At 39.6% G+C, this 12,302-nt stretch overlaps 1 protein-coding gene across 2 annotated transcripts in view; it reads right to left on the bottom strand.

The window, feature by feature from the left end:
* The window catches only part of LOC132116281 (dynein axonemal heavy chain 5-like), a 62,588-nt gene that overhangs the window by 8,352 nt on the left and 41,934 nt on the right, over positions 1–12,302 (bottom strand). For both annotated transcript variants that reach the window (XM_059525048.1, XM_059525049.1), the window contains exons 62-73: positions 12,164–12,277; positions 11,850–12,026; positions 11,531–11,725; positions 11,212–11,367; positions 10,890–11,072; positions 4,699–4,869; positions 4,224–4,602; positions 3,797–4,068; positions 1,542–1,706; positions 767–1,034; positions 460–581; positions 76–231 (exon numbers count right to left, since the gene is read on the bottom strand). In XM_059525048.1, the coding sequence (XP_059381031.1) occupies positions 76–231; positions 460–581; positions 767–1,034; positions 1,542–1,706; positions 3,797–4,068; positions 4,224–4,602; positions 4,699–4,869; positions 10,890–11,072; positions 11,212–11,367; positions 11,531–11,725; positions 11,850–12,026; positions 12,164–12,277 (2,358 nt within the window). The remainder of the gene's footprint in view (positions 1–75; positions 232–459; positions 582–766; positions 1,035–1,541; positions 1,707–3,796; positions 4,069–4,223; positions 4,603–4,698; positions 4,870–10,889; positions 11,073–11,211; positions 11,368–11,530; positions 11,726–11,849; positions 12,027–12,163; positions 12,278–12,302) is intronic.

Below are 12,302 nucleotides of genomic sequence, written 5' to 3'. Positions count from 1 at the left end.
GTAAAATTACAGAATGTTATTCAAATTTGGTATTTATCCCAAAAAAACTAAAATGATGGCAGGTCTATATTGTACCTCTCCTAGCATGTATCGCAGGCAAATCCAGTTCACTCCTCTCTTGATATCGATATCATCCAGGTGGTTCTGCACAAACTGGACACTGGAGGTAAAATCAGCTTGGTTGAACTCATAGGGAATGTTCCAGCCAAGTGGACCGAATTTGCGTCTCTCCTTTAGAGCAAACATGACAATGGAGACAATGTCAAGGTCTTATATGGCTGTGCTAAATTATTACTTTTAAATAGAATTTGTTGTAAATATAATATGTAATATAATGTTTATGTTATTGAATGTCTTATAAATAATATTTATTATATTGTTTTAAATTCTTTTTAGCAGGGTATCTCAATTGTGGATTAATGAGCTTATGAAAATCTAAAAATGTTCCGCTGTCCTGACCTGGACTGTGGTATGGAGGAAAGCCACAGCATAGAAAATAGGCCTCCACTGAGGCATGTTGGAGATCTCCAGCTGTTCCTGGGTCACACTATTGTACGTCCGCTTGAGTCCAGCCTTCACCCCTGCATTGCAGATCATTAACCCCACATTATCAGTCTCTGCATGCTTAGCGTTTCATTTCCTGTATTATTCCTTTATTTTTATGACATGCTGATGTGGAATGTAAAGAGCCAGAAAGATATTCTGATAACAATAGTAATAAATCTAGCAAATGAGGAAGTAACAGCAGAATTTTCCACTTCTCTACCTTGTGGAGGCTCATTGGTGAATTTAATTGAAGACTGCAGGAAGTTAATGGGGAACTTGGGGTGCACCTCTGTGGTCACCCATAACCTGAAATGGTCATGGATGCTCTCTGTTGTGGTAACTGTCTCTAAACCCTCATCCAAGAACTCTAATCCCAGATGGCAGTTCTGCAGCAGTAACCAGCCTCCATCAGACATGCTTTGGGCCAGAAGCCTTCTTGCATGTACTTCCTGTCCCTGTCCCATGGAGATTGGCCTGCAAGGAACACCCTGCAAAACAACAAGAAAACTGTTGAGCAATTCATCAAACCTTCACATCAAGCTATATCATATTTTAAATGAAACTAGTGACACTGCAAATTAATATGATGATGGCACCAGTCTTTACAACAGTGAAAGTGAAAGTGAAGTGACATTCAGCCAAGTATGGTGACCCATACTCAGAATTCGTGCTCTGCATTTAACCCATCCGAAATGCACACACACAGAGCAGTGAACACACACACACACTGTGAGCACACACCCGGAGCAGTGGGCAGCCATTTATGCTGCGGCGCCCGGGGAGCAGTTGGGGGTTCGATGCCTTGCTCAAGGGCACCTAAGTCGTGGTATTGAAGGTGGAGAGAGAACTGTACATGCACTCCCCCCACCCACAATTCCTGCTGGCCCGGGACTCAAACTCACAACCTTTCGATTGGGAGTCTGACTCTCTAACCATTAGGCCACAACTTCCCAAAACATACAAATATTTGACTACAGAATAATAATTATTCATACCTTCGACCTGGCGAGTCTCTCTATGTTTTCTGTGGGATCAGAACCCATAGACAGGAAGCAGACTAGGGGTATCCTCTTATCACTTTCTGAACACATGGCATCCATATCCAGAATCACTCCCTCTGCATACTTCAACCCCATTGATTCAGCAATGTATTTACGTGCCTATCAAAGAATAACAAGGAGTAATACGAAAATATAAAAATTCCTTTAAAAGAAATTGCCATTTTTAATACACTCTGTAATACTTAAAAGGATCTGTTGAATTATGAATTCATTTTGTGAATATATTTAGCCTTGTGAATAACACACACACACGCATACACATGGTTAATGGTCAAAGAGAGGTCAGTGACTTCTTGTCACTTTTTTTAATTTGTTTCAGCAGCTGTTAGAGATAAATGCATTCTGTTATGCTATAAATAATTAATATTGTATGCATGTTAAATTGAATGGTTCTTAATGAAACACAGTATTCAAAGTAGTGTTGTAAAAAACCGTGAGTCGACCGTGATACCATTCGGTACTGGAATTTTAAAAACATCTATTTCCTGCTAAGATTTGAGCGCTGTTGAGCAGATTGTTAAACAGCACTGTTAAAATAGTATCTCACATAATCCAGTGAGTGACGGGGGTGAACAGGTGAACTGGGAAAGCTACAGTATGCGTTTAACCCTTAATTCATTTTAGGAGCAAAGTGGTTGAATCAATTATTGTCATTGACTCTTTATGTGAAAGTAACAAACATTTAAAGTGCAGAATGTAAAATATCTTTCCCACTGGTGGACATTTGGCAGGAAATACAATTTTCATTTTCTCAGCCAGTCTAAGAATGATGATCTATGCCTAAATAAAGTGATAGCACTCCACTGACCAGTAAATTAATAACTTGTGCCTACCCATGACCATGTACCAGGCCTTTGGTGTCAAATTATAAATGACTATAGCCGGCGCATCCTCAATCCTTCTGCTCTTATTATGGATCTACCAACAAAAATTTTACAGAGCAAAAAAAATAAATAAAAATCATATAATTTTGTCACACTGCCTGGATGTATTTTGTTGTTTTTTCTGTCCCCATGTGCTCCCCGTGACCCAGTTACTCCCTTGTTTGATTGTGTTCATTTGGTTTGTCTCGTCAATTACCCTCATTTAGTCTAGTATTTAAGGTGTAGTCTGTCCCGTGATTCCTTTGTCTGGTGTCATCCATGTAATCTGCTAAGTGTGTGCTCCTGCCTGCCCTGTGTTACCCCTGGTTTTAGATTATTAAAATTAGTTATTCGTATTTCTCCATCTCCGTCTTCCTAAACTCCTCACAGTGGTAACCGTGAAAAATATGCATCCCTTCAGGTCCATTTTCCAAACTGCTTGTCCTATGTAGGGTCAAAGAGATATTGGACACAGTATCCCAGCATTAAGGGCTTTAGGCAGAGAAACACCCTGGGTGGATGACCAGTCCAACAGGGCAACATATAACTTGATAAATAACAATTTTCCTTATGCAAAGTATAAGTTATTGATTTTTTGGCATTAAATTTGATATGAAAGTGACCTGGGCAGGTGCTCTTTAGAGATTTTTTGACCCCATTATCGTTAAACATCATAACAGGCAGGTTTGATTATGAATGTTAAGTGACAATCTGGAGCTTAGTGGCTGATCAGCTGTTCAAATTCATTTCACAAAATCTTTTTATAGACTGGAGGGTCTTAAAAGGGAAAACATGCTTACTTAGTTGCTTCTAAGAGCTCACAAAAGATTGGAGCAGGCACTCTTCTCGTTTATCAGGTTTAGATATCAGACAAGAAAGTTTGGTGATTTTTTTTCTTTCATATTACCAAAATACTAGGAGTACAAAATAGAAACCTTTATTTGGGATATTGTAAAGGTCAGAAGGGACCCTATCATAATAAAAAAAGTACCTCCATTCACTTTTGCTATTTCATCTGCAGTTTTCTTTTTATATAAAGTTTGCAATATTTGTCTAAAGAAATTTTAAAACCCCAAATTAGCTTGATTTGGTTCTATAACAAACAGAGCAATGCTGAATCAACCTCTGTACAACCTATATATCTGAATCTGCATCAGTGCTATTATTATTACTGCCTAAAACTAAAACTATTAGAAGGAAAACTGCAATTTTTTAAAATAAAAAGTAATATTCATAAACATATTTGTCAATGCTAAAACAGTACAGTGATGTCACTAAAATGACAGTGCTCTGCATCTTAAGAAAGCAATTAAGATTTTCCTGCACCTGTGCAATGGTGCGGTCAGGACACCAGCTTCGTATCAGCAGCAGTTTGCGGAATGCATCCAGTTGGCTCTCATAACCATCAGGAAGAGGAGACTCCTCTGGAGTGGCTTCATCAAACCAGCTCTTCCAGGCACGGTCATTGCGGGCCACCTGGGTTTGGAGAGCAGTGAAGGGAGGCAGGTTGGACAACTGCACTAAGTTTAGCCACGTTGTGTCCAGGATCCAGCGCCTTGGCTTGGGCTCGACAGAGTTTAGGTCCAGAGATGCTCCACCTGAAAAAAGGTTAAAAAAAAAAAATTCAATTGTAGCTTCTGTGTGCTGTTGTCTTATTAAACTGAAGCTAAATGCTGTTAAAATTAATTCTGATATTGAGATAAACAGCGAACTGAAATTACACAACATTATTTGTAAACAATCTGGATCAAACCTTTGATGAAGGTCTGAAACTCGCTGTGGGAAACGTTTTTGGCCTGTAAGTCTATTTTCAACGTCAGAAGCAGCGTAAAAAGGAACTTGTGATCTTCATAGAGTCCCCGAGCAGTATAGCGGAACACTTCAAATGTGAGGTACTCCATGATGTTGTCTAGTCTTTTAGCTGTAACGGGGGACTTTGGCGACTTTTCCATTGATGTGTCAAAGATGCCCAAAAACTGGCGTAGTGAAGTTTGGTACATCATATTGACCAGGCTCATCTCCACAATCAGGAAGTAGAGGATGCTCCCCCTGGTGGCCACTGGACGGTACTCTTCTCGAGTGTGGTTGATGTTAATTTCAGTCTCTGCAGCAACTGCTAGCTTTTGACTTACCTAGGGTAATGGCAGGAGAGTTTAGCTATCAAAACACAGTTGTAAGTCAGTTTATAAAATAGCTTAAAAGTACATGGCTGTAACTGAAGAAAGTACCTCCTGTGCTATAGTCTTGGTGACTCCGAGCACCTCGATAAGAGACTCATCCTCTACTAGAGAGCCCTGAATGCTGGTTAACTTGTACAGAAGATTGCTCTCCAAATCCTGCATCTTCCTCTTGTTCGATGTCACTTCCTCCAAGAGCTTCACACGTTCAGCCTCCATTTCCTTGATTGGAAAATAATTGATTACATTAATATTACATCTAAAAGCTTCATTATTGATTGACTGTTTAATTGCACATTTTTGTTGTTATCTCTGTGTACTGCTCTGAATTCTGACTTCTTTAGAATGCAATATCTAGTTAATTTATTTAGATTTAAAACCTGTAAATCAGACCAGTGTTATTATAGATACATAAAACTAAAGCTAAAATGAAAACTATTAAAACATTTTTATGAACTGAAACAAAAAAAGCATTTCACACACACACACACACACACACACACACACACACACACATATATATATACATACACACATACTACATATAGTATACATATACAATAATCTCAAATTAAAAATAAAAGTTTATAAAAAATTACATAGATCACCACAACGCTATCATCGCTTCAGAAAAAAACCCAGGAAACCGAGCGCCGCTTTGATGACTTCGACGAAGCCTTGTCAGCCAGTGACAGCCGCATAACGGCTCTGGAAGCTACGTGCAGCGAGCTACAGGTGGCTAACGGTCTCCTCAGGGCGAAAGTGAACGACTTGGAGGGCCGCTCCCGCAGACTCAATGTCAGGATTGTGGGCATTAAAGAAGGGGAAGAGAAAGGCAGCCCTACTGACTTTGTTTCGCGCCCACCGTAGCCTGAGACCGAAGCCTCAACCTAATGAGCGGCCACGGATCATCATCGCCAAGGTCCATAACGATCGGGATGTGCTCGACATACTGCGACTCAGCCGTCAACAAGCACCCCTGTACTATCACGGTGAGAGAGTCTCTATTTTCCCTGACTACACGGCGGAGGTCTCGGCACAGCGGCAAGCCTATACAAGCGTGAGGAAGCGGTTAACCGAAGCTGGTGCTAAATGTTCCCTGCGTTTTCCAGCCAAGCTCCACGTCGACTACAATAACACAACGAAGATGTTTGTGTCACCTGCTGATGCTGAACGGTTTGCCAACTCGTTAGGCCCAGCGAATGACTCTTAAATCCTATATATCATAGGCTATTATTATTGTGTATAGTATATATGTATATCTATCGTTATACATAGATTATATGCACATATATATTTTTTCTTGCTCTGGATATTTTCTTATTCCACGTTTTGATAAAGGTTCAGGTTTAACTTTTACTTTCAGTTGGTTGTTGATGCAGCATAGTAACGTCATGTATTTAAATAGCGTTTCACACAGTGTCTTTTTTGGGTACACAAATCTATATCTGGGAGTCTGGGACAATTTCATTCTTTTTTTTTTTTTTTTTTTTTGTCATGATTTATATATTTTTTAATATTGTTACTATAATTTTATTTTTATTTTTTTACCTTCGATTTTACTGATTGACACTCCCAGCTATGTTTATTAATTTATGCGCTTATCTTTTCATATATATACACTTCTCAGTGGTATTTTCTTCTTATTTTCTTAAGTTTGATGTTCTATGCTGCACCGTTTATACCCTTCCTCTTGTTATTTTCATCTCACCAAGCGTGTGTTCTGAATATCGCTTACTGAGTACTGTTTGTGGGTGCAATTTAACCATTTGTTAATGTGTTGGAGATGCGCACTTTTTTGGTGTGTAAGTTGGCGGGCTCTGTTACCCGGCTGCCTCCTTGTTAGCTAGTGGGATGTACCGCTTAGTTCTTTTAGCGGGTTTGGGTCTTTTGGGGTTTTTATTTGTTTTTCTTTATCTGTTTTTTTATTATGTTTTGTTTTGCCAGCCCTTTGTATGTCACGTGTCCAACTTCATCCTATGTCCCTCCACATAGATATATGTCATATATTCACTTAGATCAGGGATGAGTCACATCACTTTTACCACTTGGAATTGTAGGGGTATGGGCAGGGCTCTTAAACGAGGTAAAGTATTTTCACATTTGAAGTCCCTGTCGTCTGATATTGTATTTTTACAGGAGACCCATATTCAGCCTTCAGAGCAGAGGCGCTTAAGATCTGCGTGGGTGTCACAGGTGTACCAGTCCACCTTTTCCTCCAAGGCGAGGGGGGTTGCCATTCTTGTTCGCAGAACCATCCCATTTGTATTCAAATCCCAGACTACCGATCCAGGTGGGAGGTTCATACTTGTTACGGGTACGGTTAACTTAGTCCCTTTAGTCCTCTTAAACATTTATGCCCCAAATTTCGATAACCCCGATTTTTTCTGTAAAATATTCAACCTTGTCACAGAATACAATGATTTCAACATAATTATCGGCGGCGACTTTGATTGCTATTTTGATCCGCTATTGGATAGGTCCTCCTCATCCGTGGCCCCATTATTGAAATCGGTCTCTGTTCTCAATAACCTTGCCAATTCTTTAGATTTGGTTGACATATGGAGACACCAGCACCCCCTAGAAAAGAAATTTTCTTGTGCATGGCAGTTTCACTAGAATTGATTATATGCTGGTTGACTCCAGACTTATTTCAAATGTAATAAGCTCAACTTACCACAGTATCTTAATTTCCGACCATGCGCCCCTTTCATTGGTGATTGACTTTAAACTTTATGCCCCTAAATATAGCTGGAAATTCAACCCTTCTCTATATCTGGATGACACGTTCAGGGCCTATATATCAACCAAAATTGTTGATTTTATGCTCACTAATGACAACGGCGCTGTCTCTGATTCTACTTTGTGGGAGTCGTTTAAAGCCGTGATAAGAGGGCGCATCATCTCATATCAGTCTTCTCGCAAAAGGGCCAGGATCAGGCATCGCACTGATATTGAGGCTGAACTAGCTAAACTGGAGAAGGAATATCAAAACTCAGGCTCTGAAGATACTCTTAGCTCTATTTTGAAAGTGAAATACAAATACAACCATATTCTGGGTGAGCAGGTTGGGAACTATATTCGCAAACTAAAGCAGAAGCACTTCGAGTTGGGTGATAAGGCTGATAAATTGCTCGCTAGGCAACTGAAGGGCGTCATTTCTGATAGGGCAATACATAAAATTTCCTCCTCCACCGGTCAGCTATTAACTGACCACAAGCAGATTAACGACAGATTTTTTAGTTTTTATAGCCAGCTATATATTTCCAGATCTATTGCCACGGATACAGATATTGCCAATTTTCTTCATACTCTAAACATTCCAGTTCTTTCTGAGTTTGCAAGACTAGAATTGGAATCTGAATTTACACTGGAGGAGATCAGAAACGCTATTCGTTCTTTTCCCGGTGGCAAAGCATGCGGTCCAGATGGGTTCGGGATAGAATTTTACAAGACACACATAGACGTTATTGCCCCACTCCTACTGCGGATGGTCAATTGCTCAGTGAAAAAGGGTACTTTCCCCCATACTCTCTACGACGCCCACATCTGTGTCCTATTAAAAAAGGACAGAGACGAAACAAATGTCTCTTCGTATCGTCCCCTATTCCTTCTTAACTCCGACCAAAAAATTATAGCTAAAGTCCTGTCCAACCGGTTAAAAAAATACATTGCCACTTTAATTCATCCTGATCAATCAGGTTTCATTCCCGATAGATTTTCCTTTTCAAACACAAGGTGTTTGCTTAATTTAATGTATTCAACTAAACTGCCCCACTCTGCTGTGATCTCTCTTGATGCCCAGCAGGCCTTTGATCAGGTGGAATGGAAATATATGTTCGCTGCACTTGACAAATTTGGATTTGGGTCGAAATTTATGAATTTATTAAAAATGCTTTATGCTGCTCCCCAATCTTCTGTTCTAACCAACCATGAAAGATCTCCACCGTTCCCATTACACCGTGGCACCAGGCAGGGCTGCTGCCTCTCTCCAATGCTCTTTGCTTTAGCTCTTGAGCCGCTGGCCATTGCCATTAGAGTCAACCCCCAAATTTCCGGCATAAGGTGCGGCACATCCGAGTGCACCATTGGTCTATACGCAGATGATATAATTCTGACCCTTTCAGATGTAAAAACATCCCTTTCACCCCTTCTTAATCTGATAGATGGCTTTGGACGACTCTCTGGATTTACTATAAACTGGGAGAAATCTGTTCTTATGCCTTTATCTAATGGTCTTGATTCAATTTTTCTTCATAATCTGCCCTTTAGAGTATCCCATGAACATTTTTCTTACCTGGGGATTAACATCCCCAGAAATCCAAAACTTCTTTTTAAACTTAATTTTATGGATCTGATTGGCAGGCTTAAGTGTATGATAGATAAGTGGAAACTTCTCCCCCTCTCATTGATTGGCCGTGTCAACATTGTTAAAATGGTTGTGCTCCCAAAATGTACTTATTTATTTCAGAATGTGCCCATCTTCCTCACTTCTTCCTTTTTCAAGACGTTAGACTCTATTATCATGCCCTTCGTCTGGGCCTCCAAGCCTGCCCGTATTTCAAAGGCCCACTTACAGAAGTCCACGGAGGAGGGTGGTTTAGGCTTGCCTGTCTTTCGGCATTACTACTGGGCCTGTAACGCCAGAGCATGGGTTTTCTGGAATCACTCCATGGCTGTGGGGTCAGAGGTGTGCGGTCCCGGCCCTAGATGGCCTGAGATTGAGCTTAGTAATGCTGTGTCACTTACTGGTGCCTCCTTGTCAGCCATTTTATTCTCAAAACCTGATATTAAAATTAAATCGTTATGGAATAATTTCTTACTCTGCAACTCTATAAAAATTTTAAAGCAAATCAAGGTAATTCTGAACCTCCCAGAAAAGTCAATTCATGCCCCCATATGTCAGAACCCCTGTTTCAAGCCTGGTATGATGGATGCTGGTTTTATGCAGTGGTCAAATAAAGGTATAACTACTATCAGAGATCTCTACATTGATAATCACTTTGCTTCTTTTGCCCAACTCCAGGCTAAATTTAAACTCTCTACTAATCAATTTTTTCGTTATCTACAAATTAGGAATTTTGTCAAGCATACTTCTTCTCCTCTAAATGCGACCCCCATGCAACATGACTTTTTTGATATAATGACCACCCTTCCCACCTCCAAACATTTGGTCTCTCGGTTGGTTAATCTCTTCGTTGTGGCAACCCCATCTCTCCATATTAAAGAGGCGTGGATCAAGGACACTGGCGAAGCTATATCTGATGAGTTATGGGCGATAGGTTTAAACAGGATAAAATCATGCTCTATTAATGCTCGACTTCAGCTTATCCAGTTTAAAGTAGTTCATAGGTTGCACTATTCCAAGACTAGACTGAATAAATTTTTTCCTGCTGTTTCCCCAACTTGTGATAAATGCAAATCAGCTGAGGGAACTCTTGGGCATCTTTTCTGGTCCTGCTCTAAGCTCACTAGATTCTGGGTTGACATTTTCAGTTTGTACAGTGCTGTTTATAATAGACAACTGGCTCCTGACTGTCTCTTAGTGATATTGGGCTGCTCCAACGATTCTTTGGCTCTTCCTTCTGCTTTACAACAAGCCCTCATGTTTGGTATGACCATCGCAAAACGAGTTATCCTAAAGGAGTGGAAATCAGCTTCCCCTCCTTGTTTCAAGTGGTGGCTTAATGATATGGTTTCCTGTTTATACCTTGAAGAAATACGGTTTTCTATGTCTAACTCTCTAGATAAATTCAAGAAGATCTGGGGCCCTTTCATAGATTACATCAGGAAGAAGAGCCCACAAACTGGGACCTAATTTATTCTTTTTTATATATATTTTTTATTCTATTTATTTTTTATCCTCACTGAGTACCTCACTCCCCTCAGGTACAGGCTTCCGTGACTTAATCGGTGGACGTTGTAGGGCATCTGCTCAGTGAATGGACACGTATATGTATACCTTTTCCTTTTTATATTATGTGCGATTGCTGGCTGTTTGTGTTTGTTTATTTTTGTATTGTTTGTATTATGTATGTAAAAAATCTGCATAAATAAAATAATAATAAAAAAAAAATAAAATAAAAAATTACATAGAAACTCCCCCAAAAATTACAATAAAAGGACTAAAACGTTGAAAAAAAATTGAAGTGAAAAATATAAAAATATAAAATTAATTCAAAATTTAAATAAAAACTATAATAATATATTATGATACTAAAATAACACAGTCTCAGACTCACCTTTTTCTCTATGAGAATGACTCTGCCAAGTAACTGGTCCTCCAAACCCTTCATGGTAACTGTAAAATCCACCACTGCTGTCTTAGCATTGATCTCTGGGCTGTATGCAGGGTTGGCTAGTTTAGTTGTGATGTACAAAGTAAATGTATCCATTACATCCACTTCTTTGTCCCCGACTTTTACCTAACACAAAAGAAAATGTCTTAGCTTGGTTTACTAAAGCCCAGAGAATTTTGACACCGGGCATCTGTCTTGTATCACATTAAGTTTAGAAATGTAAAAGAAAAATTATAGAACTGATTCTTGAAGTCACATAACTTACTTTAGAAGTTTTTCCAGATTTTATGAAGTTCTTTTCCAGAATATTATCCAGCACTGGATCAAGCTCTTCCCCGACATCCTCTAAGAGCAAAGGTCTGCCCAGAGACAGACAGTCTTCCAGGTGAGTTCGGAAATATTTGTTGTTAAGAGATGTCACCTGATTGGGAGGGGGTGCTTAATTTAATTTTTATTAATTTTTTTTGCTAAATCCCACTACTTTTTTTCAAAGTTGCTACACTGAATGATTTAATTACACTGATAATAACACTAATGATAATATAATCAAACTTTAAAATTAGATTAAAACATCAAATCAATACCTGTAGCTCATTATTATTTTCACGGTTCTTAATCCAGATCTTGCCCTGGCCCTGCGGATCGATGAGTAGAGGATAACGAGAAGCTTTTGTTACGATGATGCCATTCTGAATGGACAGGTCATCGTTGGGGAGACCCTGCAGGTTCCATTCTCCTATAGTTGCATTGTCCACCAGCATACTGATCAAATTCAGGTTCTGTGCAGGAAATCATGAGATTCATTTTATAAGAGTCATGAACTGTAAAAACATCTCATACAAGCTTGAAGAAATAATAAGTTGTTGCTGTTGAAATATTAAATGAAAAAGACTCAGGATGTACCTCGCTGTAAGGAATGCGGCAGGTGTTCATCTCTTTCTTCCACTGCTGTAGAAGAAGACTGCGATACTCCTGGTTGAAAGGCCCAGCATAGGATAGAAATCCAGTGGCCAGTAAAACATCCCCCACCAAATCTTTGATTTGTCTCGTGAACTGAGCACTGCTCTCTGTCCAGCGAATCTAAGGCAGACGCAAGCACATTCACAGATCACCTTTTTGGATGTTTTCAAGGAGTGTCATTTTCAAGCCTTGCAATCAAACATCTGTAGAGTAGCTCTCATTTAATCCAATCCAAATTCTGCAAAGAATTTTCAAACCTTTTCTCCACCAAGTCCATCTATAAGTGCCACGGCATTGGACATTTTCCTCTTGCATGCCTCAGCATCATCCATCAGGTCTTGCTTCTCCTTCATGGCAGCATCATACATTGCCTGTGCAAAAATGGATTATAAAACT

This window comes from Carassius carassius, chromosome 35 (assembly GCF_963082965.1).
Source record: "Carassius carassius chromosome 35, fCarCar2.1, whole genome shotgun sequence".
NCBI lineage: Eukaryota > Metazoa > Chordata > Actinopteri > Cypriniformes > Cyprinidae > Carassius > Carassius carassius.
This window is presented reverse-complemented; position numbering and strand designations above follow the sequence as displayed.